This window comes from Leptomonas pyrrhocoris (genome assembly GCF_001293395.1).
Source record: "Leptomonas pyrrhocoris isolate H10 chromosome Unknown, whole genome shotgun sequence".
NCBI classification, from domain to species: domain Eukaryota; phylum Euglenozoa; class Kinetoplastea; order Trypanosomatida; family Trypanosomatidae; genus Leptomonas; species Leptomonas pyrrhocoris.
In genome coordinates, this window is record NW_015438359.1 from 1,380,573 (window position 1) to 1,395,076 (window position 14,504).

Consider the following 14,504-nt stretch of genomic DNA (forward strand, 5'->3'; position numbering starts at 1 on the left):
TTGTGGAGAGGAGCGTTGTGCACACGACTCATTTACTCGTCGAAAAAACAACAACCAAAAGTAAGGACGACGCAGGATACGGCACCCAAAGGAAAGAGGAGCGGTTGCCACGCTTTGGAGCTCTACCTCTTCCAGAGAAGTTACCTTCGGTACAGTCGTTGTGAGCGTCAGCGTCTTGATTACAGACAATTTCTTGTTCTTTTGTTACCCCACTCTCGTTTCCTTAATGCACCTTCTTCTTTTAGTAGTTTAGGTATTCCGCTGCAGGTAAGGAAGTAGCTAGCCAGAGAGGCGCTAGCACAACACGTCACCACGACGCGGCGCTGAGCCTCTCTTTTGTTAGTTGCCCAACAGCGCAGGCAAGATCCACACGGATTTATTGTACCGGTTCGATCTCGACGCACGCACATAGATATCGATTTGTTATAAATCATTTGCACAAATTGTACAGTTTGTGTGCTTTTGCCCCTCAAAAACAGACAAACACAGGCAAGCAACGCGGACTGAGGTGAATAATGGATAACATCCACGAGGCACACTTGTCTCGCATTTTAGAAGCACGGCGTCGCCGAGGTGTACTCGGACGGTACGCCGCGCCGGTTCCAGCAGCGTTCAGCGACCCGTCGCCCCCATCTCCACCGCCGCCCCCGCCACCTCGCCGCGCCTCCTCCGCCACTGGGACGCAAACGGCAGACGAGCGAAAAGCATCTTCGACAACGCAAACCAAGACGGAATGGGCAGCAGCAGAGCGGCCCTTCACCAACACTGCAAATGCATCTTCACAGGGTCCGTCAGACTGGCGTCAGGGCAGCCCACGAAATGGCGGCGGCACCGCCGCTGCCCGAGCTGCACCGCCGTTGACGTCCGCGAGTCCACACGCAACGCAAGACGGCGGGGTGCGGTTCCAATCCCCTGCTCGTGTGCCGTCTCTGGCGTACAGCACCCCTGCATCGTCATCCCCTCGGCGTCGCTCCAGTCCACCGCAGCCGCCCGTCTCCGCACCCTCGCCAGCGTGGGAGGGTACTAGGCGCTCCGTGGAGCCGTTGCCGCCCTCTCTCTACATCCCCGGGCCTCGCTCAATTCCACGAGAGCCACTGTACCAGCGCCCAGACTCCTTTACACCCTATGCAAATCGCTGGTCGGCTTCCTCCACGTTGCCGTCAAATGGGGGCTATGGCGGCTACAGCTGGCAGCGGCCGTCCTCCTCTCCGGTGAGGCCCTTCGTGGACGGCAACGTCGCACCGCTCACGAGCACGTGGCGCAATAGAGCCGGCGCGGACAACGCCCGTCACTTCAACAGCGGCTTTCACTTCTCACCGCTGTCGATACATCGCGAGGAAGGCAGTGCGGCGCCGATGATGGCGTGGCCGTCCGGACAGGGCGACGCAAATAGAGACCGCCGACGGCCATCGCGCCATCGCTCGCACCACCGCCACCGCCATCGCAACGGCGATGACAGCGTGGAGGAGGACGGTGAGGTCGAATTTCCTCCGCGCCGTCGCAGATCTCAAAACGGCGGACGTCCTCGCGCGACCAGTCGACACCGCGCCCCCTCCTCCGCACGCCCGCGAGAGCGCGATGCACGACGCGGGCGCGGCTATGCCCCGCCTGTGGTGAACATGGGCGAGCCTGATGCCATGCGTGCCACGTCGCCAGCGTCTGCAGAAGGCACATCGCACCTTCGTCGATCGCGTTCGCCCGGTTCGCAGCAGCCAAGTCGGCTTCCACCGATTTCACGTCCGTTTGAAGAGCAGCGCAAGACCGCGCTTGGACTACCCGATGCCCGCTCCACAATGAACTTGCGCACCAGCATTGAGACGCTGCGTGCCGGTGACTGGTTTTACAAGTGGAGCGCCGGGGGCGACGCTGTGCACCGGCGGTGGGTGTGGGTCGACACGAAGAGCTACCTGCTGGTATGGAGCAGCCGCGAGACGCGCAACACACACTTCTGCGGTAACATCCGTCTCGATCACATTTGCCAGGTGACTTCGCGCGATTTGATGAGCGTCGATGAGGATGGGTTCCCGAAAACGTACTACGTGCTGCTCATTGAAACGACGAAGCGAGTGTTGCAACTAGCGACGGAGCTGAAGGACAAGTGCGACGCCTGGTTCGAGGCGCTGAACAACGTAATGGGGTTCATTCACCGCAACGATATCGCGAAAGGCGCGTTGATGCCGGATTAATTAGAGTGGTTTGTGTGGGTGTTCTAGTGCTATATATGTGTTTATGCTGTTTTTTTTTTTCACTGTAGGCGTGTGTGTGACGGTGATGGTGTCACGCGTTCCTTTGCCCTTTCATCCTACCTCCCTTTTTTTCTGGCTCTTCCAGCGAGAGCGCTCTGTATTTCTACTTCGTGTATCATTACGTAGCCGTATTTTGTCTGTGTTCTGCACACCGTTTGTCAAAGTCTGTCTCTCTCTGTGTCGTTAAATATATATATATATATATATATGTAAAGATAATCATGTTTTGTATTAAAGAAAGAATAATCAATGGTTTCGGCACCGTGATGGCCTCTGCATATACGCCGGATTTTCGTCCAGGATGATGGCGAGTTGCTTGCGCAAGCTATTTTGTACTTTGCGTGAACTGACTACTTCTACACGCGGTTAAATCTAAAAGGGAAGAAAACGGAGCTGCACTTCCAATTGTAAAATTTGAAGGCAGATTTTTCTCTGTCTTCTCTGCCGTTCTTCTCACTTTTTCAACCTCCCGCATTTTAATTTTTTTTTTTGCTGTCTGCATGTTGCTGTAACGCACCATAGTCACATAGAAGAAACTACGGCGGAGGTACTTAACACACGTTTTCTTTTTTCCTTTTCGCTTCTGACTGAGCGGCGTGGGTTGTTGCACTCGTTTCTCTCGCGACTCGTAAATATCCGCTCTTCATCAACCGCTCTGTTTTTTTTTTGGTCACAATACGCGCTTTTCTTCTTTTTTTTTGTATCCCGCACGCTTTGCGGTTATTGACACTAACACCCTCGATAAGGAATTCCTATCGGAGCTCACCGCTTTTCGTAGTATAGAACTAGTCAGTGGTTTCTACAGACACAAAACAAACCACGATGTTCACCCCACGCGGTCAAAATCGTCTGCCTGCGACGCCGCCAGTCAAAATACCCACCTTGAGCTCTCCAAGTGCGGGGATGCCCGCGGGCAGTACCTACGCTCCGTCACTGAGTCTGCGGCGTCGCTTCGGGCCTGCATCCCTACATCCCGAAGTTCGCGAGATCGCCACGGACACACGCCACGCCTCCATTGCGGGGCTGCACGTTCACGAGTGCGATGTACCGTCTGGTACGGTCGAGTCGCCACCACCGTCACTGGAGGACGTGACAGAAGTGGCGGACAGAAAAGTGGGCAACGAGCTGGACAAGGTGGAGGATGTTACGACGCTGAGCGAATTCTCCAGCGGTGACGCCGACGCCATGCGTACCGCTGCGGTAGACACAAAAAACAGCAGTGACGGCGCCGCAAGAGCCGAGTTTCTTCTCCAGAAGGACGAGTTTCTTGAAGGGCTGGTGCGACAGGTGCGGGCGAGCTGTGCAGGTGTGCTGCGAGACAACAACGGAGAAGCAGAGAGCGCGAAGGCTACTCGTCGCTCACCACCGCCGCGTCGGCCCTCACCGACGTCCGCCACTTCGCCATCGTTGCTGGCCAAGTCGAAGGACGGCGATGACTGGGGGGAGGTGGAGGTCATGCTGCGTGCCGCAGCGCCGTCCCGCCCGCGTTCACGCAGTCCGTCACCACTTTCTTCTCTAGCTCTCTCACAGAAGGGTTTTGTGGCGGAGCTGAAGGGGCATGCGAACGGTGTGGTTGGAGTGCACTTAAGCCCACCGAAGAGTCCGACGGCCCTGCGATCTGGCGCAATATCGCCGGATCCGCGTGCGCCTTCCACGGACTTCTTCGCGGCGGGTGGCGTACTGCGTAGCAGTCTGCAGTACAGCCGATGTTCCGGCGTGTCACGTGGGCGCCGTTCCCGCAGCGCTGAGCGACCGGAGCCGGTGGACGCGGCGGAGACGAAGGAAGAAGAAGATGCGTTTTGGCTTCGCGCAGGTGCGACTGCGGGACAGCGCGCTAGCAGCCTCAGCAGTGAGCGGGTGAGCGTGGGCGCGCCTCACCCCCAGTGGGTGCCACGACCCGTCCCACAAGCTCGTCCGGCGTGGAATCAGCGGCAGCCGCCGAAGAAGCAGCGACCCGTCGTGAGCGCACCCGGCTCGAACCCGCCGCCTTCGTCCCGACGGAGCACTTCACGCAGTCCGGAGCACACACACGCACCGTCGACGCAGTTTGCGTCCACACGAGGAACACTTACGTCTGCTCAGGGCTCGGCGCACAGCGTTGAACGCGCCTTCCGGCGCAGTGCTTCCCTTCCGGGTGTTCAGTCGCCGCAACGGGTGCAGCCGCAAGTGCGCTTCGGTGCCACCGTCCCGCGATCCGCTGCAGTCGCTGCGTCTGCGTCGGCTCACCAATCGTCTTTCGAAGTCGCGCAGTTCGCGACGGTGCAGTCCCCGATTGATGGTGCGGATGCCACGACGTCCCCTCCGTCTCCGCCGTCTGCCCGCGCGCTTTTCCAGAGCATCGACGTGGAAAGCGCCACACGGGCAACCCCGCGCTCGGTGACGTCTGCTTCCGCAACACAGCCAAAAAGAACGACCAGCACGGGTCGCGACTCCCTATCGACAGCGCAGACGTTGCAGCAGACGTGCGACGCTGCGATGGAGAGGGCGACACGGGCGGAGCAGCAGTGCAACGTGTTGACGCTTGCCTTGGAGCAGCTTCTCGTGGAGCACGTTGCGGAGAAGGCGGAGTGGCGGGCGCGCTATGCAGCACTGGAGCAGCATCTGAGCAAAGTCACTCAGTGGATCCGCAGCATCGATGCCGAGGCGAATCTGCCTACCCCGGAGACACTGACGTCTGGTTCTGCAACACTGCACACTGACAATGCAACGGAGAAGAGTCCTATGCATGAGCCAAGTAACGTTGAGTCAGCGAGGCTTCCGTCGCCTATTCGCGTGATGACACACAAAACTGCCGCGTGGGAGGAGGGGGAGGAGGGGATCAACCTGCACCATGGCGGCAGCAGCATCAGCAGCGCGGGGGGTAGCGCGGATATCAGCCCGCTACCGGGTGCCCCAGGAGCGACGCCGACACCGGCACGCCGCAACAGCGCAGGTGCAGAGAGCTGCGGAACGTCTGCTTGTGTGGCGCGTCTGCCACCGTCGCCGCCGATGATACTACACCTGCATGCGCCGCAGTAGAATCGTGAGTAGAAGATGTTTTCAACCACAATAGATACAAAATAGATGTTAGAACGAATGGTTGTTGGAGAAAGAACGCCGAAGCAAACAGGAAGACGACGTGATTAAAGATTTCTCCATGTGCGCGAAAAGATGGATAGAGATTCACGACACAGTTTTTTTTTCGTACGTTGAGATGACTATCAAAACTTTCCGTACGGTGCAAACACAACAATTTTGTCCTCAGTAAATAACTGAGAAGAAGAGGCAGTTGGCTCGAGCTTTGCGGTTCAGCAGCAACGGAGAACCAGACGCGGCTAAAAAACGTCTAAGCTAATCTTGCCCCTCTGGGCAAGCGTACCCGCGAGACCAACTGGCGCTGAAGCTTTTCGAGCCACGGCGCCCACTCACAGAAGTTCCCAGCACAGATTTGAAGTGGATCCGCCTGTTTTTGCCGTCTTTTGCATTTTCGGCAGAAAGACAGATGTATAGCCTCGCTGTGGCCATATGCACGTCTTTATTGCATGTATAGAACTCTTACCCATGCCCTAAAAATCTTTCTCTCGTACACCTTCACGACTCATCTTTCTCTGTTTTCTCGTGGATCTGAGAAGGTACGGCGATAGACGGGATATTTAGATGACAAAAGACCTCTTCACAGAACCGTGCTCCGTCTCATCGTGGAGACGATAGGAAACACACACCCCCATACAGCCAATACTAATAATAATATAATCGTGTGTTACGCGTTGGGCGTCGTTCTCATCGGACAAGCCGGCATTATCACAAACGAAACGCACGTATGCTAACGTTATTGTTATTATTATTATGGCAGAAAGCGGTAATATCAGATAAAGATTATCTACTTTATTAACACAGAGCTCCCACTGTACACATTCACATGGCCCAAGCGGCCGCCAGGCCTGTGGACGTGGAGAAGGCGGTGCACATGCTCCGCAGCGCGTGTCAGAGTCAGGGGGGCGGCACCGCCTCCAGTCACGCTGAAGACATCGCCACGCTGCTCCCATCCGCGGCATTTCTTGCGTCGCATTGCACGCCGGCGCTGCTGTCGTGCATCGTCGACGCGTGTGACGCGACGTCACCGGTCGTTGGCGGAACCAAGAGGCTGGCAATGCTGAATGCCGCCTGGAAGCTGCTCCTCGCCGTTGCCTCCTACCAGGATGTTGCACCGAGGGATTACGAGACGGCGGTGGTCCACATGATGGAGCAGCTGCGATGGGGCGTCTTGACGCATGATTGGAGCGACAAGAAGCGAGTACGACTGGCCACATTCTTCGCATCGCACCTCGTGCTAGCTGTGCGGGCCCATCCGCAGCTGCTGCTGACCGGGACGGAGGCGGCCCATGTGTTTTTCGCCCACCTGGTGCGCTTATATTATGCTGTCTGCGTCACAGTCGCGACGAGCACGCGCGACGACGAGGCCGTCACCACTCTGTACGACAACATCGTGGAGCGCCTTCACGGGATTTTCGACTGCCTGGGCAGCGCTGCCGCTGCCATGACGATGATGACAGAAAACCGCAAAGCTGAGTGGACCGCTACCAACTCCGGCCAAGGGACAGAGAAAGAAGTCGGTGGCGAAGGCGTTGAAATTGTGTCGAACGCGGTAGAGGCGCTGCTAACACAGTGCGTCTCCGCCTCAGCCGCGTTCGAGGTGCAGGAGGCAGCCGGAGGTGGGGAAGAGGTGCAGCAGGCCGCGGCCACGGCTGGACTCAGTACGTACCTGCATGTAATGCAAGGAGTGCTGAAGAGACTGCCAGGCAGTAGTGGAACACCAGAGGCGGAGGCAGCGGCGTCAAGTGGGCCCACCGAGGAAACCGCCGGAGACGAGGGTAAGAGGGCAGGGAAGGCAGATAAAGCTGCTGCAGAGAGAAGCGTTGGGAGTTCTGCTGTGGGCAGGGATACGCTTCACTTGCTGACGGAGAGTTTGCTGTGTTGGACTGGCCAAAGAGCGACGCACCGTGACGGCAACGGCAGCGTCGGCGATGGGTCCGCATGCGAACGTCAACACAGCTGCAGCAACGCAGGGGCCACCGTGAAGCAAGACATACAGACGTTGTCCGAGAAGCTTCCAACTGCTTTATTCGCCTATTCACCACCAAATGGAGGCTCCGACACAAAGCGAGATGTCTCGCCTTTTTCATCCACCGCAGCTTCCACGTCACTTCGTGCGATGTGGGTCAGCGCGCTCGCTGCTCTCTGGCAGCAATGGATCTTCCTCTGCGCCAACGCCGAGGAGGCAGAGGGCAACAACGATAGCAGTACAAGTGACGATGGCGGTACGTCTTCTCGATGTCGCATTGGGCCAACGGCGTGGGCGATGTCCGGCGGCACCGATGTGCAACCATCGGTATCGAATGCGGCCAGTCTGAGCGCGCATCTGTCGACAGTGGTGTTGTCTTCCATCACGTGTGTGCCGCATGCATCCACCATGGCCCTGATGGCGCTAGAGGCGTGGACGGAGTTGTTCCACCGCCTGGAACGCGCCGCAAAACCCACGTCGTCTCCGTCACAACCTATGCAACGCACCGCGGTACGTGTACTTCTACGCGTATTGGGAAACATACGTTATGCGGCGACAGACCTTGTGCAAGGCCTCTTGCACTTACAAAAGCGGGAGGATGTGACGCATGCTCCAGATGCCGTGCTCGATGGAGGCTGTGCAAGCACCAGCGCGCTCCTTGAGCAATGGATATGCGCCGCAGTAGCGCTGCTGAGCTACGGCGAGTCAGCCCTGTGCATTGAAACGACGAACCCGCCGGCGAACGACGACGATGATGAGGTGCGAGGTGCTGCTGAGCAGAGACATGCCGCAGTCGTTTTGCTTTCTCTACTTATTGAGGTGATGCGCACAAAGACCACCCTTTCCTGTGCGGCCGCGCAAAAAGGAGAAGACTACGCTCCGCCAGCCGTTGCGGTCGCCGAGCTGCGTGAGGCCCTCGTATCACTGCAGCAGGAAACAAGGAAGACATGGAAGCAGAATACGCCTCCTGCGGACCACTCGTATTTATTGTGCCAGCTGCTCATCCAAATCCCACGAAAGCTGCACAACGTTGTCGGCGCCTTTACCGCCATGTCAGTGCTGAGCTGCTCTCTCCCCGATAATGAGGAAGGCCTCTCTAAGCCTCCGGGGCAGCTCAAGCTGTCCCTGCTGTCGTGTTCCTCTCTTCTCGCCTCTCTCACGCAGACGCTGCAGCGCTTATCAGAGAACTCCACTGGAGGGGAAGAGGAGGAGGAAGAGGAGTCAGCGAGCGCACGCGTCGCTCGTTGGGTGGCGGCGCGGCTCCTTCACGAGATGGCAGCGGTCCCCGTCTCGGACAGCGCGGATGATGCGGTGCTTGTCGCGTGTGTGCGCCGATGGACGGACGTCGCCTTCTCCGCTACGTCGCCTTCGCCTGTACCGCCTCGAAAGGACAGTGCGGCGCGTCGGTGTGGCGATGCCGTCGTATACGCGGATGCGGCGGCATCGCTTTTGCGTCTCGCACAGGAGTGCACGTCGCTGGATTTGGAGACGCTGAACCTGTCGGATGCGGCCGTGGCGGCTCTCGTGGAGCTGGTGGAGGGCGACAGTCAAGCGAGCGACAACGCCGATGCCGTCGCGCGATGGGGTGTACTGCAAGATGAGGAAACTCGGCAGTGGTCTGCCTCAACGGCGTGGCTGCGGAAACAGCGCGATATGGCTGAAACCGCATCGGGGGAAAACACCGATGTAGTCTTCCCGAATACATCCGACGACAGAGACGAGGGAGTGTCTTCCATGTCGCTTCGCAGCTCTCCCACCGTCGCTGACTATCTTCGCGGCTTGCGGTATTGTACGGCGGTGCTTCAGCAACTGCACGATGACGTCACCACCAACGCCGTCACGGCGGAGGACGGAGCGCACAGCAACAAACGTCGCCGCGTGGACGATGGCGGTGAGGACGGAAGCTCTGAAGAGCGGCGCACCGTGGACATAAGTGAAAGGGAGCACGCGAGCATCACGTGCACGCTTGCACGCATCCGAGAGCTGAGTCGATCGACACTGGCGCAGTTAGAGGGAGGCACAGGTGCAGCCACGCCCACTCCATCTTTGCCATCTTTATCAGTGCCCATCAGCAAAAACGTCAAGGACGAGCTTCGAGCTGGTCGTTCAGAAGAGGTGCTGCAGAAGGATGCGCAGGTGTTCACGCTCTCCGACACCGAATCAATGGCCAGCCGTCGCAGACCGTCAAGCACGGAAGTAATTGACATCGAGTAGAAACGCATTTTGTCATCTGATCAACACATATATACGTACAACTCTTGTGTGTGTGTGTTTGTGTGTGTGTGTTTGTATGCGTCTTTGCCTTTGACAATCTCACTGCTGTTTATAATTCTCCCCCTTCGTACATCCCGACAATTTAATCGGAGCAGATCTCTCCGTGAATTCAACGACGTGCCGCTGCACTTATTGCTTACAGGTTTTTTTTTTAACTAGAAAACAAAGAAACCTCTCTTCTTCTCATTTTGTTCTACTACAAGGCAGTTCTGCTCGGTGCTGAGTGGGTGAGCGTAAATGATACGTCTCTAGAAATACACGTGTGCTTCTCAGGTCTCTCAGTGCGCATGTATTCAACTCTCTTTCCCCTCTTCCTCGTCCTTCAAACCACATCACGGCGTATCATTCTTCATTATGATAAAAAACCTCCCCCCTTTGCTTTAACGGAGGTGAACGGCGTTACTCACAGTTTTTTTTTTCTTTAGTGTGCGACCATGCAATCAGGATTTAAACGCACCCACAGCAGCAGCAGCGGTGGTGGCAGCTTCGAGGGCCGCGGTCGCGGCGGTGGCCGTGGGTTCTCCCGCACGGAAGGCCGCGGCGGCGGGCGAGGTGGAAGAGGCGGCAGAGGCAGAGGTGACGGCGACCGCTTTCGTGACCGCGACCGCAGCGCATCCGGCATGTCCAGCAGTCGGCAGTGGTCCGGCAGCTACCGTCCGCAGGTCGCCGACGAGTCGGTGCCGCGGCCGCACCTCCCCGGCGAACGCTCGCGTGGGCGCGGACGCGGGGGCGGCAGTGTGGGCAGCAGCTCCTTCGCCTCCGCTTCTGGCGCACGGGACAACCTCCATCGGCGCGACAGCCACCCCGTGCAGAACGCGGCGCCTCGAATTCAAGGCAGCGGTCGCAGCCGTAATGGAGCCGCAAAGCCGCGTGATGTGGTGGTGATTTTAGAGAAGGCCGGTATTTTAATGGGCAACATGGGACTCGTGGACGCGTACGATCGCGCCGCGACGACGGAGATTGCGAACGCGTCGTTGAAGGATGTGCGACCGGACATTGTTCATCAGTGCCTGCTGGCGCTCTTCGACTCTGACCTGGCCTACCAGCATCGCCTGCGTGTGTACATTAGCCTCTTCTCTCGGCAAGGGAAGGTGATCGAGGTGTCGCCGGCGCTGCGCCCGCCGCGTACGTACGCGCGTTTCCGCGGTCTCATGGCGGCTCTGCTGCGGGATGGTCGCATCACCTCTACGGACGGGCAGGTGCTGATGCGGCTGATGCCCGGGTCTGTCGCCCCTATTATCCCGCACGGGGCGGAGGTGATTGGGCTGACAAACGGTCTGACTGCCCCTATTGTGACGCCAACCCAGCTCGCGCAGCAGGCCGCTGCCGCCCCTGTCGACGACGCGTTGCAGGGCGGCATCAAACATGTCACAGCATTTTACTGTGTCTCCTGCACGGACGATTGCAACCTGGATGGCATCGACTACATTACCAAGTCGGTGTGCTTGTCCGCGTACCCAATGACGGCCCACGTGCAGAGCGCGCGCATCTGCGAGGGCCACACGCGTGTGGAGCCGGATGTGACTGCCAGCAATAGCACCACAGCGAGTGCGAAGGACATGAGCGGCAACTCGAGTACGAGCGCAGATCACAGACATCACCAACAGCAGCAGGCGCCGCGCGTGGGGGAGGTGTTCCCGGTAGATCAGGGAGAAGATCTGGAATGAGTGGCGGAATGCCTTGAAGAGAAACTTTTTGTGATGTCGTTTAATGTTAAGCCGTTTAACTAATTACCTTTGCGATCACGATCCCCCCTTTTTTCGACGTCGCACCCGCATTACGAACAGTGTGGATTCGAGAGAGGCGACAGAAGCTGTGTCGAAAACAGAACACAAGAAGAATCCAACGAGGTGAGGAGCGGCGATCATATCTGAAAACGCGCGTTGCTTTCGATATCGTATCGACGGCGTTGAACAGCGAGTTAAGTGTCCTCCTTTTCAATGGCGAGACTTTAGCATCAAACGGAAGAGGAGCATTTCCGGCTTTGTGTATCTGTCGAAGCTCAATGCAGCAGCGCCGTATTTCGAGGAAAGCGGAAGTACCCCCCGAAAGAGGACACGCGCCACTCGCGCACAACGCAGCCGTTATTGTGTCCTGTGCCACGCTCGTCTATTAATTCGTCATCTCTTTATCTGCTGGGTTGTCGCATTTCTTCCCGTTTTCCTTCACCATCTTAGAGCTAAAGGACGCAGATGTGCAACGCGCAGGTATCCAGCGTTGCATTTCATGCTGTCATCGCGGTGAGACCGTCTCGTGCGTGCCCTGCCCAGCTTTGATCGACGCAGGTGTATCTGTAAGACTTACGGGTAAAGCGACGCTTCAAGAGCCGCACTTTTTGCAGTTAGTTTTGTTTTTACTCGCAAGCTTGGCTGCATTATCTAGACATTTTATTAGTTCCAGAGTTGCAGCATCACATTCGAACTCCGCTCCTGTCTGCTCGTACGGCTGCTGGTGCGGCTGTTATCCCTTCCTTTTGGGCGGCCCCACTTGAAGATCTTCGCGCAATGACGTCCCTCGTGCCCTTCGACTTCCGCTGTGTCGGCCAACTGACAGGCATATCTCTTCGCTGCGCCCCTCTGCACATCTGCTTACCATTCGAATGGCCGTCGGCATCCAGTGATACGACGGAGAAGCACAGTACACTTGCACAAGAAACTACCGCATCTGTCCTTGCGTCAATAGGCGACGCAACGCCGCCGTCGCCTCGCACAGGGAATCCAGGCGCAGTGGATATTCCAGAGCTTGTGGAGACGAATGCAACGTGCACTTCATCGTCCGCAACCCCGCTGCCACCGCCGGAGGCTGAGCGGGCACTTGCGCCGTCCATGCAGGCCGCCTCTCCGACCCACAGCCCCGCCGTGGCAAAGTCCACCTCCGCTACTGCGCCAACAGCATCATCATCGTCGTGTGGGACACGCATGCCGGGCTCCGCGCCACGTGTCATCGGTCTGCACAACCCTGCGCTGTGCATGGAGACGTTTTTTGAGCTGTTCCCAGCGGATGAACTAGCCAACGGGGACGATGCACGCAGCTTTTCTGACCTGAGTTGGAAAGAGAAACCGGCGGATAGGAACGGAGGCCATTCCGCGGTGAAGGCGGATGGTGAAGGAGCTTCGGAAGCTCCCGTGTACACCAGCGAGGTGGTGCGTGGAAGCAGCTACCCGAACTGGTCCTCTATCCCGATTGCTGCGCTGCAGCCTTATGCGCACAGCACACACATCGAGCTTTCGTTTTTTTACACTGGCTCCTGCATCTCTCACGCGTGCGCGCTGGATGAAGGACGTCCTGAAACCGATCCACCGCAGATGGCCACAGAGAGTGTGACAGCTGCTCCTTGCCGCGCGATCTCTATCGGTGACGAAGTGGAACCTGTGAAACACGGCGCTGCATCCTCTGCTCCGTCCGACGTGTGTGTTCACCGCTGCCGCGTAGATGTCCGTCAAACCTTCTACCTTGGCGCAACAATGGAAGAAGCCGATGTCACGTTAAGTCGGCTTCTGCGTCTCGAACAGCAGCGAGCGCAGGGCCCGCGTCACCTCCCCCGTCCTCTCATCTATCTGCGCTGCTCGGACGGCGTCTTTGTGCCAACGTCGTGCTTCGCCGATTGGCAGGCTCCGGTAGCGAGCACGTTTAACGAGTGGCAGGCCACCCGCACGCACACCTTCTGCCCGGCACCCGCAGCGGCCGACTTCCACGGTTCTTCGCCGACGCCGTCTTCTCTCAACACCATTGCGGGTCGAAACTCACTCGCTGCGTTGGCGGCTGCGCAGGCAGCGGCCGCGTGTGTGGAGCTCCCGTGGAGTCGTGCGCCGTCCTCGATTGGGTGGCGCTACCCCGCCTTTGCGGTCCCCCGCGTTGGTCAGCCGCGAGCCACCATGGGGGACGTGAAGGCGGCCGCGTATGGCACACTTGCGTGGGGGCGACTGGCCTCTGTGGCGGAGCAGCGCAAAACCGCGCTGGCCAACCAGCTGGATGCGGAGGCGACGGCACACCCGACGGAGCGTGCCGTCGCGGCGCGGTGCGCTGCCGTGCGGGTGCAGCTATCCGCCGCACGTGAGGCGTTGACGCTCTCCACGTTGGAGCTGGAGAGCTTGCGGGAACGTGTCGGGCAGCGTCAGCAGCGTCTGCAGCGCGAGGAGGAGACCCTCGCCGCTGTGCAACAGTACGAAAGCATCTTAACGTCTCCCGAGTCGGTGAAGGTGCAGCGGGAGCAGGTGCGAATCGAAGAGGCGCAGCGGGCGCAACTACGTGCCCAGCTCGCGCGCGTTCGGCAGCGCCGTGTACGGGAGCTGTGCCTCGTGTACACGGTGACGCTGTCGTCACATTACGCATACCACGCCTGCGCGAATGCGGCCGATGCGAAGGATCACATCAACACCGCTTCCTTGCCCATTTTGTTCGCTGGGCGTGCCGATGCAGACGCCGCGTCGCATCTCGTTGCGAGCACCGCCGACGCCATGCACGAGGAGGCGGTGGGACTCGGACACGCTTGTCACCTGCTGATCGTGCTTTCCATCTTGTACAGTTGCACGTTGCCCTATCCCATCTTGCTGGGCATTGGACAGAGCCACGTGTTAGCGTCGCCGAGCGTTGACGCCGCACAGGCGCTGGACGCGCCGTACACGCTAACCGAAGCCCGAAAATACCCCCTCAGCTGTCGCAAGGTTGCGGAGAGGCCGCTGATGATGGCGGGGGTTCACCTGCTCTTGCGCGATGCGGCGGTGCTGGCCAAGACGATGGGGAAGCCAGAGCGGCGCATCGCCTCGTGTTCTGATCGACTGGGTGCGCTGCTCCACTTGCTCTTGTATGACGCCGAGTGACGCGTGTGCGGAGAAGAGCAAGGAACACAGGGAATTGCTGCTTACCGAAGAAAGGTCAAATCAACACACAGACACACACACACACACACACACACACACACAACAACAACGAGAACTAGAAAA

The 14,504-nt window shown here is 58.4% G+C and overlaps 5 protein-coding genes across 6 annotated transcripts; all 5 read left to right on the top strand.

The window, feature by feature from the left end:
* Positions 1–243: 243 nt before the first annotated feature.
* ABB37_02269 (hypothetical protein) lies at positions 244–2,186 on the top strand (the record flags this gene model as incomplete). 2 transcript variants are annotated; one of them, XM_015799177.1, is made up of 1 exon in its annotated part: positions 244–2,186. In XM_015799177.1, exon 1 carries the CDS (start codon positions 516–518, stop codon positions 2,184–2,186), a length of 1,671 nt encoding a protein of 556 aa, XP_015662655.1. In that variant the 5' UTR covers positions 244–515. The 2 variants fall into 2 exon arrangements, with proteins under 2 accessions (XP_015662655.1, XP_015662656.1); XM_015799178.1 differs by having other exon boundaries at positions 252–2,186.
* Positions 2,187–2,766: 580 nt separating this feature from the next.
* Positions 2,767–5,264, top strand: ABB37_02270 (hypothetical protein; the record flags this gene model as incomplete). Its single annotated transcript, XM_015799179.1, has 1 exon — positions 2,767–5,264. Exon 1 carries the CDS (start codon positions 3,069–3,071, stop codon positions 5,262–5,264), a length of 2,196 nt encoding a protein of 731 aa, XP_015662657.1. The 5' UTR covers positions 2,767–3,068.
* Positions 5,265–6,144: 880 nt separating this feature from the next.
* On the top strand, positions 6,145–9,501 carry ABB37_02271 (hypothetical protein; the record flags this gene model as incomplete). Its single annotated transcript, XM_015799180.1, has 1 exon — positions 6,145–9,501. One exon carries the CDS (start codon positions 6,145–6,147, stop codon positions 9,499–9,501), a length of 3,357 nt encoding a protein of 1,118 aa, XP_015662658.1.
* Positions 9,502–9,948: 447 nt separating this feature from the next.
* On the top strand, positions 9,949–11,228 carry ABB37_02272 (hypothetical protein; the record flags this gene model as incomplete). The annotated part of the gene is made up of 1 exon (XM_015799181.1): positions 9,949–11,228. Exon 1 carries the CDS (start codon positions 9,996–9,998, stop codon positions 11,226–11,228), a length of 1,233 nt encoding a protein of 410 aa, XP_015662659.1. The 5' UTR covers positions 9,949–9,995.
* A 508-nt stretch (positions 11,229–11,736) lies between these two features.
* On the top strand, positions 11,737–14,381 carry ABB37_02273 (hypothetical protein; the record flags this gene model as incomplete). Its single annotated transcript, XM_015799182.1, has 1 exon — positions 11,737–14,381. The coding sequence occupies exon 1, from the start codon at positions 12,066–12,068 to the stop codon at positions 14,379–14,381; it is 2,316 nt and encodes a 771-aa protein (XP_015662660.1). The 5' UTR covers positions 11,737–12,065.
* Between the last annotated feature and the right edge of the window lie 123 nt (positions 14,382–14,504).